This window comes from Pelophylax lessonae, assembly GCF_965119305.1.
Source record: "Pelophylax lessonae genome assembly, chromosome: 7".
NCBI classification, from domain to species: Eukaryota; Metazoa; Chordata; class Amphibia; order Anura; family Ranidae; genus Pelophylax; species Pelophylax lessonae.
The window spans coordinates 284623008-284635393 of NC_138774.1; the positions used below are offsets into that span (position 1 = coordinate 284623008).

A 12386-nucleotide genomic window follows, 5' to 3' on the forward strand; every position below is an offset into this window, starting at 1 on the left:
CAGTGCTATATATATGCACTGTTACTGTAAAAATACACTGGTAGTGAAGGGGTTAACTTTATTTGAGAGGGAGGGGCTGTGTGTGTCCCTAGGGGCGTGATTCTAACTGTGATTGGCTGTGGCTTCAGCTGTATGCAGAGTGATCAACGGATCTACGTAGTAGATCCATATGATCAGCTCTCATACAGAGGGGAGAATGACAGGCAGCTTGTTTACACAAGCTGCCTGACTTTCTCCCTCTCCCCCGCCGATCGCAGAGTGGCCGGCGGACATCGGGTCCGCCGGTCACACACGCGGGGGGGTCCGTGACCACGCGGGAGCGGGAGCGCGCCTCCGGCGGCGCGCGCTCGCTCGCTTCCTAGACCCTCACAAGCTAGTGACGTAGCCCTACGTCACTTTGCCTGTGAGGGGCTGACCGCCGACGTAGATAGTCGTGCGGCGGTCGGCAAGTGGTTAAGTGCGGTCCTGGCGCGTGGCGTCACGCACACGTGCCTTCATCAGGGGAAGCCCTGATGAAGTCACCTGTGCGTGACGCTACGTGTCAGGACTGCGCTTGATAGGTAAAAGCGGAAGTGCTGCCGAGGGACGAGCTCACGGTTCGTTGATTTGATGTACTGCACCTGATTTACTTGCATGAGTGTTCTTAATCTTTGTTTTAATAAAAAGTAACATACAGTATTACAGTATGTGGAGCTTTCCGCTTTCTTCATATTACAAACATTGAGCTGATACCCGGACCATCTATTAGACTTCCGCTGATTGCACCAGATATTACCAACCCAAGAGCATTTCCATTGGAGGTCGTGCTGGGAGACCTCATACAGGCATCTGTTCCATCACTTGCATATTACCAGTCTATAGAGTGCTATCCATGCTTTTGCCTTACAGCTGTAAGATAAAGGTATAACACACACGTACGGCACTACATCACGGAAATATCAGTCACTATTATTTGTCACAGTGTTGGGTGTTACACAGTCAAGATCACCGATCAAACTATTTATTTGTTCTGCCCTGAAGGACTTTGTACTTGAGCTGATGTATATCGATGCGCTTATCACTTGAGAGTTTAAATATGTAGATCACATTGTTTCACATTAAGTCACTCAGGAGGTGTGTTTCACCGTGCGTTCACATATCACATTCACTTATGTATTCTTCTTTTTGCATGCAGTTGGTTATATTTTTATGTCATAGCCACTTTTATTTTACATATGTTTGAGGTTATAAGACAGCGCATCCCCACTCTTATCTATTTTGCTGGTGAAACCGGAAGTGCTGCCAGAGGACGAGGTCATAGTGTTGCGACACGTAACTTCATCAGGGGTTCCCCTGATGAAGTCAGGTGTGCGAAGTCTAGGTAGCGGGGATGCCGATCCACAGGACACATAGGTGATCACATATACTTATGTATTCTTCTTTTTGCATGCAGTTGGTTATATTTTTATGTCATAGCCAGTTTAAGGTTATAAGACAGCGCGTCGCCACCCTTACCTATTTTTGATATCTTATCGGCCACAGGTATGCTGACTGGTTTATGCAGCAGTCATTCTAGTTGTATATTATATTAGTGATAGGGCGGGGGGTACTTTGTATATTTTCACGCGTGACTGCTACCGTTCTTCTCTCCGGAATGATCACAGAGCGCCTGTAATCCTTCTATATAGGATTACAGGTCTCTCTGGTCATTTCAGAAGCCCCTCCCCCCCACAGTTAGAAAACACTCCCCTAGGCTCACAATTAACCCCTTGATCACCCCTAGGTTAACCTGCAAGCGCGCAGGGCTTTTTAGCGCATCTGCTAAAACACTCATTACTGCCTGCGTTTCTGCTACGTGTAAGCGCTGCCTCATGCAAATCACTGTAAATGATGAAAATGATTGCAAGCTAACAAGAGTAAGTTTTGTATAATGACTTTTGTGACAAAATTATTTCTTTTTTTCCCCAAAAATGCTAACTTTTAAATTTTAAATCTTTAGATGGATAGCGAGATTCAGAAAGACGGTCGGATTTTAGATTTAGTTGATGACGCCTGGAAAGAAGATAAATTACCATATGAGGATGTGACCGTTCCACTGGTAAGAATATACTTCCACCTTCATGCATGGGACTCATTGATACTGTGTGAAGGGAGCTGCATTGTTCAATGCAGGCCACATGCAGTAACAAGTACAGGCGGCCCCCGGGTTATGAACACAATAGGGACTGTAGGTTTGTTCTTAAGTCGAATTTGTTTGTAAGTTGAAACAGTGCATTTTTAGATTTCAATAGATTTTTATTTGGTTTAAGTGTAAGTTAAACATACATAATAAAACATAGGAATAGCAGTAGTTATAAGACATAACAACTCAGTATGAGAAGGAGATCAAGGGACGCAGCCCCCAAGGGAACACAGAACAAAAGCACATCCCGCCAAGCAACATAGATTCTACCAAGCCCCGAGCCTAGGCGGCCCGGGTCAGACCAAGGCGCCCCAAAAAGGGAACACACTGCGGCGAATGGGGGGGGGGAAGCGACCGCCCAGCCCCAACCCACCGCCACCCGACCGGCCCCGGGACAGCAAAGCGACCTCAGGGACATGTCAAATGTAAAACACAAAAATGGATGAATAAAAACGAGGCTGCAATAAGCGGTGTCAACCAACTCCAAAAGATCCCCAGGGGACCATGTCTGCCAGACGACAGAACAACAGAGAAAATATGGGCCAAGAAAGAAACAGGAAAGAATAGAAAAGGAAGTGGAGAGAAGCAGAAAAGGGAAGGGGGATGAAGGGGTCCAGGATCAGTGGGGGGAAAGGTGTCCAGGTCTGCCTAACAGTGCATTTTTATGTGCAACTTCAGCCTGTGCAGGGATGTGGGATGTTTTGGGTGCTTCTGGGCGTGCAGTCATGTTACCTGGGGCTCTTGTGGCCATGCAATACACACACTACTGCAGTGTGTAATGTGTCTGGTGGTGCAAGATGGCTGCTCAGTGGTAACTGTGACCAGCGTAAAGCACAAGTGACCGAAATTGACATCCGTTCGTAAGTACGAGTCGTTCGTAACTCGGGGCTGCTGTAAGGTAAAGTCTCAGGCTAGCCATATATTATGCAATTTTCTTTCGTTCTATCATGGGTTGAAGGAAAGAACATCACTTGATTCGACCATCAAAACAGTCAGTGTTGATGGGGGGGAATCCCTCCTACTGCACTTTTGTGTTCTGCTGGACGGGAGCCTTCCCTGCTCGCAGAATACAACGATCATAGCTGGCACCCAAAAATTGTTTGGTTGATCCCCCTTGGCAGTGCTGTATTTTGGCCTAGGCCAACAAGGCCCAGGCCTAGGGCGGCACTTTGCAGGGGGGCAGCAAAAAATCCACCCCCCTCCACCTGAGACTCTATTGGCCACTGGTTGCTAGAGCCACCTCTCTCACTCTCTCACCCCCTCTCTCTCACTCACCCCCTCTCTCTTTCTCTATCTCTCCCTCCCTCTCTCACCCCCCTCTCTTTCTCTATCCCCCTCTCTCTCATCCCCTCTCTCATCCCCCCGCTCTCTCGCTCGCTCTCTCTCTCAACCCTCTTCTCTCTCATCCCCCCTCTCTCTATCTCATCCCCGCTCTCTCCCCTCGCTCTCTCTCTCATCCCCCCCTCTCTCATCCCCCCTCTCTCACCCCCCCTCTCTCTCTCACCCCCCCTCTCTCTCTCACCCCCCCCTCTCTCTCTCATCCCCCCCTCTCTCTCTCATCCCCCCCTCTCTCTCTCACCCCCCCTCTCTCTCTCATCTCCCCCTCTCTCTCTCATCCCCCCCCTCTCTCTCTCTCATCCCCCCCTCTCTCTCTCTCATCCCCCCCTCTCTCTCTCTCTCATCCCCCCCTCTCTCTCTCTCATCCCCCCCCTCCATCTCTCTCTCACCCCCCCCTCTATCTCTCTCATCCCCCCCTCTATCTCTCTCATCCCCCCTCTATCTCTCTCATCCCCCCTCTATCTCTCTCATCCCCCCTCTATCTCTCTCACCCCCCTCTCTCTCTCTCTCGCTCTCTCTCTCTCTCTCTCTCTCTCTTTGATCCCCCTCTCTCTCTTATTCCCCCTCTCTCTCTCACCCCCCCTCTCTTTCACTCTTTTCTCTCTCTCGCTCTCTCTTTTTCTCTCTCTCGCTCTCTCTTTTTCTCTCTCTTTTTCTCTCTCTTTTTCTCTCTCTCTCTCTCTCTCTCTCTCTCTCTCTCTCTCTCTCTCTCTCTCTCTCTCTCTCTCTCTCTCTCTCTCTCTCTCTCTCTCCCCTCTCTCCCCTCTCTCTCCCCTCTCTCTCCCCTCTCTCTCCCCTCTCTCTCCCCTCTCTCTCTCCCCTCTCTCTCTCCCCTCTCTCTCTCCCCTCTCTCTCTCTCCCCTCTCTCTCTCTCCCCTCTCTCTCTCTCCCCTCTCTCTCTCTCCCCTCTCTCTCTCTCCCCTCTCTCTCTCTCCCCCCTCTCTCTCTCCCCCCTCTCTCTCTCTCCCCTCTCTCTCTCTCTCCCCTCTCTCTCTCTCTCCCCTCTCTCTCTCTCTCTCCCCTCTCTCTCTCTCTCTCTCCCCTCTCTCTCACTTCCTCACCCACCCCCTCTCTTTCTCTCACCCCCCCTCGTGAGATCTCAGGGGTTCATGCTGGGACTTGTAGTCCTTCAATTTTGGAGGGAGTCAAATCCGTTAAAAAAGAAGTGGGGCAAATTTACATGGGGGGTGCCCAATTTTAGTCTTGCCTAGGGCAGCACAAAACCCACATACACCACTGCCCCTCGGGTGGGATTTCACAGGGCATGAAATAAGAAATAGTTTTAAATTTAACAAATTGTATTTCACTAAATACAAAATATAATGTACAATCATAAAAACAATGCGGTATGAAGCTTATTGGTACAACCATATTCTATGATGTTACCAGGAGCAAACCAGGTGACTGAAAATGGCAGGAACAAAAACCCAACGCGTTTGGAAAAATAAGGGTTTTATCTCTTTGTCAGGGGTATTAAGCTACCGTTTATATTTAAGAAGAGAAAGGAAAAGCCGCGCTAGTCCCAAATAATCATATGGACAGAATCACTGACCAGTTATGAGCATATGAGTACTCAGCAAATTACAGATGAATGAAGGGAAAATAATGGCAGCCAGCACAAAAGGAAAACCATATCCAAAAACGCAAAACAAATAAAATAGTGCAGCGCCTGATGTTGATAGTAATAACGAATACATAAATGCACAAAGATGATATGAAAGGGATATATGACAACAATGCACTACAAGATCATACATGATCATGACTAGTGTGCATATGGATAATGAAACATGACAGTCCTGATAATAAACAGTCTCTGTATCTGGTGAAAAGGAGAAGTGATGATAGGAAGCCGCTCCCACAATAGAGCAATGATCCACCCCCGTGATGCAAACAACCGGGGTACTCTTACCAGACGAGGTGGACCTTCAAATGAATGAAAGGTCAATCGAGCATAGATTGAGTAACTGGTATCAGCTCAGCAGGTATCCGGTCACCAAACTCCTTAAAGCGGAGTTCCGGGCACAAAATCGACCTAATCGATTTTGTGGCCATCCGCTTGCTCTTCTTCACCTGAAAAGGAATTGGATAGTTAGGATTATTATTTTTTTTTTTACTTACCTTGTAATTGTAGAAAGAAATACTCGCCTATTTTCCACTTCCTCCCTCTGTGGCCGCGGCCCGCGCCGTCCCTTCCGGTTTGCAATGATTCCTGGGAGCTGAACGTCATCGCTCCCAGGAATCAATGTGATGGCACTGGCCCCGCTCGTCACTTCCGGTGCGACGCCGCATTCCCTGCTAAACAGCTTCTGGGCATGCCCAGAAGCTGTGTAGGAATGTGGCGTCGCACCGGAAGTGACGAGAGGGGCCAGTGAAGGCGCATTCTGGGAGAAGAAGACGCAGAAGAGGATCGCGCTGGCTTCAGCTGCCCACAACAGAGATGGCAACGCTGGAGAAGAAATTTTATAAGTGAGTATTTCTTCTTGCAGGTAAGTGCGAACCGGGACAGATCAGAGGCTAGCCATTGTGGAATGTACTAGCCCTGACTGTCCCGGGGGTATGTTCATTGAAAAAATGTTTTTGTGCCCGGAACTCCGCTTTAAACTCATAAACCGGAATGGATATAAACTCATCAGTTGTAAGCATCCCCAACTCCTCCACAAGTACCTCATAAAGAAATGAAGGGTATCCGATAGTGTAATAAGTTCAGACTTAGGTTTTATTACTAAGCAATGGACAGGTACTCACATAGCGTTTGTATGAAAAACAGCATGAAAATTCCAAAATGGCCGTGGCAGAAGCGTGCTTACGTGCGTCATACCTGTCTGACGCGTTTCGTCATCATAGACGTTGTCAAAGGTCTGTTTATTATCAGGACCATTTATATTTAGACTTTTTGAAAAAGAACAAGATTCAGTTAAATGTTCGACATATATCATAAATCACATTTCAAAACGTTATATCCACAAAGTTGTACTGACCAATGGTAGGTGCACTAAGCAGGAAACCGCATACTTTAAAAAAAAAAAAATTGTTGATCCTTGGCCAAATACTGGCAGCCATAGCCGCAGGCAGGGACTAAATGAAAAAAAAAAAAAAACAGACAGGCTGGTTGTACTGAAAACCATCGATGGATCGCCTTTAGTACAGTCAGCCTGCCCATAGATGAATCAAACTTTGGCCAGTTCAGCAGGAATTTCTATTCATCTATACGTCAGCTTGGCTCAAACAAACTGTTTACTGCACAAACTGGTGCAATGTATGAAGTCCAAAGCAGTCTCTTCAGCGCTCAAGTGGTATGCGAGAAGGTAAGTGGTCTTGTGTGGTTTTTGTATACATCACCTAAGGTCTTGCTGCCCCCTCAGGACCAAGGGATTTTAATAAACTGTTTTAGTGGTAATGCACAAGGTTGGTGCGCCCTTCTCTTGTTGTTTTTGCAATGTATAAAGTGTATGTACCCCCAGCTACATGCAGTATACAGTGCTGGCTTTCAGCATTGGGATCACACTTCCTGTCTCCCTCCTGCAACAAAATAAGAGTCAGGTTGAACAGCGCTAAGAATGAATACAAAGCTTCCTATGATTGGTTGAGGCAGAGCAGTGGGCAGATGATGTCACAATCTCCACCTCAGCAAGTCAGAGGAAGCCTTGTATTCATTCAAGAAAGCAAAGCTTCCTGTGAATGGCTGAGCAGCACTCCTCCCATCTCTTATTTTGGGATAGAGGTAAGCAGATGACATCTCAATCTCTGACCTCATCCAATCAGAGGAAGCCTTTTATTCATTCATAGAATACAAAGCTTCCTGTGAATGGCTGAGCAGCACTCAGCCCGCCTCTTTTTTTTTTTTTTTTTTTTGGGAGAGAGGCAAGTGGATGACATCACAATCTCTGACCTCATCCAATCAGAGGAAGCCTTTTATTCATTCATAGAATACAAAGCTTCCTGTGAATGGCTGAGCGTCACTCAGCCCGTTTTGGGAGAAAGATAGGCTGATGACATCACAATCTCTGACCTCATCCAATCGGAGGAACCCTTTTATTCATTCATAGAATACAAAGCTTCCTGTGAATGGCTGAGCAGCACTCAGCCCGTTTTGGGAGAAAGGCAAGCGGATGACATCACAATCTGACCTCATCCAATCAGAGGAAGCCTTTTATTCATTCATAGAATGCAAAGCTTCTGGTGAATGGCTGAGCAACACTCAGCCCTTTTCTTATTTTGGGAGAGTGGCAAGCGGATGACATCACAATCTCTGACCTCATCCAATCAGAGGAAGCCTTTTATTCATTCATAGAATGCAAAGCTTCTGGTGAATGGCCGAGCAGTGCTGCCTGACTCTATTTTTTTCCGGGAGTGAGATGGGAAGTTCTCAGACCACTGCCTGAAGCATTGTGCTATATATTGTATGTAGGTGTGGCTACATACAGTTAACACCCACTCCACTACCGACATCCACCTATCAAGCTGTTTTGAAATTTGCATAACTCCTCCCAAGAGCCAGCCCACTGCTGCCATTAGGGCTGAGGGCTCTTGAGAGTAAGCCATGTACAGCTCCCAGAGACCCTCCCACCAGATATGATCTGCTGAATTGCCTAGAAAAAAAGAGAGACCCAGTGATGTTTTAAAGCATAAAATGAACATAACGTGTTATAAAATAAGACAAGTAATGAAAATGGAAAGGTTTTATTTAAAAATGTCTCTAGCATGTTGATGGGGCGAGGTGTGGGACCTAGGAAAGCAAAATAGAAGCAGATCAAATGTTAGCTTTGAACAAATGTCATAGATGGATTTAACCGCTTCAATAAAGGACACTTTTACCCCCTTCCTGCTCAGGCCACTTTTCAGCTTTCAGCGCTGTTACACTTTGAATGACAATTGCGCAGGCATGCTACACTGTACCCATATAAAATTATCATTTTTTTCACATAAGTGGAGATTTCTTTGAGTGGTATTTAATCACCGCTCAGGTCTTTTTTTTTTTTTTTTGCAAAAAAAATAAAACAAAAAAATACCGAGCATTTTGGAAAAAAAAAACAAAAACCCTTTTTCTTAATTTCTGTTATACTGTTCTGTTTTGAGGATAAATAATCTTTCTTCATACATGTAGACAAAAATGTTTTCTGCTACATTTCTTTGGTGAAAATACCCCAAATCAGTTAGTCTGTAGGAAAGTTAGAGTCCACAAACTATGGTATATACCAAGGATCCAGGGATATGCAAACTGCGGCCCTCCAGCTGTTGCAGAACTACAAGTCCCATGAGGCATAGCAAGACTGTGAGAACCACAAGCATGACACCCAGAGGCATGATGGGACTTGTAGTTTTGCAACAGCTGGAGGGCCACAGTTTGCATATCCCTGGTATATACAATAGGCAAAATAATTATTTGATCCCCTGAAGATTTTGTAAGTTTGCCCACTTATAAAGAAATTAAGGGTCTATTATTTTTTTTACCATAGGTGTGTATTTTAGATTGTAGAGACAGAATATCAACCAAAAATAGAGAAAAAACAAATGTTATAAATTGAGTTGCAGTTCAGTGAGTAAAATAAGTATTTGTTTCCCAAGCAAAACATGACTTAGGAGAAACCCTTGTTGTTGGCAAGCACAGAGGTAAGATGTTTCTTGTAGTTGGTGACCGGGTTTGCACACATCTCAGGAGTGATCTTCTCTAAATCCTTAAAAGAGAAGTATGAACTATATATATATATATATATATATATATATATATATATATATATATATATATATATATATATATATATATATATATATATATATATATATATATATAGTGTATGTGTGTGTGTATATATATATATATATATATATATATATATATATATATATATATATATATATATATATATAATATATTTAGATTCATACTTACCTAGGGGGATGCTGCATCGGTCCCCCGGCACCTCTAACACTGAGAACCTGAACGATCTAATACCTCAGATCGCTGGGTTCTTAGAGCTCCCCGAACAGAGAGCTGCTGACTGTCATGAGAAGCTGTCCGTTCTGCCCCCCTGCACTCATTGGAGCGCTGGGCTGTGGACGGGCGGGGGTTGGCTCTCAACGGCTCACTGAGAGGCTGAGCTGGGTGCCGGTCCAAGCATGTGGGCGGGTCCCGACTTCATGGTCGCGATCTTGCCCGAGCCTGGACCGACTCTGTGACATCAGCAGACAGCGGACTTCAGCCCGCTGTGAGCTGAAAACGGGTCACAGGAGTGCAAAATAAACTGCACTCCTGTGATCCACAGGAGAAGTACAAAAGTGGTTTGGCTGTAATTCTCCTTTACGGTTTCATGGCAGTCTCTTGGCAAAGCGAAGTTTCAGCTCCCTCCCATATATTTTCCATAGGATTAAGGTCTGGAGACGTTAAAGCGGAGTTCCACCCTAATTTGCATCTGTGCTACTGATCACTCCGCCAATTCCTTTTTGCTAGTGTCATTTTTTTATTTATTTTTTTATATATATATAGAACCTTTTCTTCTAAAAAACATCCACTTCCGTCCAAACCCGGCCGCGGCGCAGTACGTCATATCCTCTTTCGCAATGGCTCCTGGGATACCAATGTAAGCAATCCCAGGAGCCAATGGGCATCCTCCGCGACTAGCATCGTGTTACTTCTAAAGCAGAAATGATGCAAAGCTAGGCTAGGCTACGGTCATGATAAAGTCCCACTGCACATGCGCGAGATCGGGAGGTGCTTGCTGGGTAGCCAGCAGCACCTTATCCCGGAAGAGACTCCTAGTGGGCTTCAGATGCCTAAACCACTCATCCAAGTTCTCATCCAAGATTTTGCAATACATGGCCCCTCAATGTCGGCTTGTGCCAGAGAAACAGCCCCAAAGCATATTGTTTCCATGTTTCCACCTCCGTGCTTGACTGTAAGGATGGTATTCTTAGGATCATAGTCAGCAGTTTTCTTTCTCTAAACACGGCGAGTCGAGTTAATGCCAAAGAGCTAAATTTTGGTCTCATCTGACCACAGCACTTTCTCCCAATCCTTCTCTGAATCATTTAGATGTTCATTGGCATGACTGTACATGTGCCTTCTTGAGGAGGGGAACTCTGTGTTTCAAGGAAGAAAAATGCTGACTTTGACCCTAAGAGCACCATCCCGGTGCATTTTACAGTTCTAAGAAACCATTTTTTTCTGAATGAAAACTACTCATTCAGCCCGGGTTCACACTGAAGCGGTGCTGGACACCACATTTAATTTGCACAGGAATCATGCTGTGCACACATCAATGCTGTGTCTTTGGGGTGCGATTTGAGCCATGGATTTGTATGGCTCAAATCGCACTGCATTCAAACCAAACTCATGCAGGACCCTTTTTTTCGTCTATGCCAGAATCAGATTGCGTGGGTGTGAACACCCATGCGACCTGATTCTGCAAATCGCACTTTGTTTTGCAAATCTATTTCGTGGGTGTTGTTAATTTAACCTACACCCCGCAATCAGTTCGCATGAAAGGGTTGCGATTTTGATGCGATGTGGAATCCGCCGCAAATTCACTGTGAATTTGCACCGCATCTAGAGTGAACTGTGGCTTAGTGTTTAGTATTTTGAAGAGCTGTGATTGGCCACAGCTAATCACATGGTACAGATGGGCTGTGATTGGCCATGTGTGTGTGACCAATCACAGGGCTCATCACAATAGTACACAATGAATGGCATGTAACAAAGCCTTTCATTCTGTACAACTATTATGTGATCTACTGTGAGTGGTCAGAGCGATCACAAAGTACCGGCAGCGGACTAGTACACAGCAGGGGATCGATCACGCCAGAGCGCCGCTCGTGGGGCATTTCTGGGAGGACGTCATATGATGTCCCCCCCAGAACAACAGTGCTCCTGCCCAGCCTAGTGTCAAATGAAGAGGTTAAGGAGGAGCCCTTATTATGCAGAGGAGAAGGTAATGTCTGTAATATTTATGCAGGATAAACCCACAACTTTGCACGATGTTTGCTCAGAATAGAGATTATTTTTCTAATTTTTTTTTTTTCCCCCTCACAGAATGAACTGCCAGAGCCTGAACACGATAACGGCGGGGCGGTGGAGTCTGTTAAAGAGCAAGAAATGAAATGGGCGGATCTAGCTTTGCAGTACTTGCATGAAAACATCCCGGTGTCGGGGAACTAAATGCATGTGGATCTTAAATGTTTGGAACAAGGTTACATTTGATTGGTTTGTTTTTTAACTAAATAAATTGATGAAAGTAATGTTTGGCTTGGTGAAATGGTTTCATACTTCACTTGTTGTATGTAAAACTTTGCTGTGTCAGGGAAATTAGAAGGATAATTGTTTTTAAAGCCTGACTGTTCTGTCTTCAAAAATGACATAATTAAAAAGGATGCCCTAAACGATACTAATTCTGCAAGTGTGTTTTTGTTCATGGCTGGCCAATAAAGACTTGTTGCAAAGTCTGTGGCTGAGCAGGAGGCAGCCGTCTCTCTGCAGTGGTCTGACATGCCCCCCACAGAGAAAGGAAGAAAGACCAAATGCTGCACTCCATAAAGAGCCAAAGTGTCAGACAAGTGAAAGCAGCTCCACCCAGGCCAGTAGCCACTGATGCGTTTCGCCCCACTGACAGGGCTTGGTCATGACTAAGCCCTGTGGGCAAGGCGGAATGCATCGGAAGGCATGGCCTTGATGCAGCCACTACTTGGCCTCTCTGTGGAGTGCAGCATTAAGTCTTTCTTCCTTTTTATGTGTGCACTCTGAGCTGGGGCGGGCTCTTTCCATGCCGGAACACTTTTCCTTGTGAGTCACCATAGTCAATTGAGATGGGGACCTGGAGCGACACCCTAAGTTTTCTCATTTTATGCCCTCCACTGAGTTGGAACTCTCCATTCATTAAAGCTCTGATTCAGC

At 45.6% G+C, this 12386-nt stretch overlaps 1 protein-coding gene across 1 annotated transcript; it reads left to right on the forward strand.

Annotated features, from left to right (window-relative positions):
• Positions 1-1978: 1978 nt before the first annotated feature.
• On the forward strand, positions 1979-11733 carry ANAPC13 (anaphase promoting complex subunit 13; the record flags this gene model as incomplete). The annotated part of the gene is made up of 2 exons (XM_082264296.1): positions 1979-2077; positions 11529-11733. 2 exons carry the CDS (start codon positions 1979-1981, stop codon positions 11652-11654), a joined length of 225 nt encoding a protein of 74 aa, XP_082120422.1. The 3' UTR covers positions 11655-11733.
• Between the last annotated feature and the right edge of the window lie 653 nt (positions 11734-12386).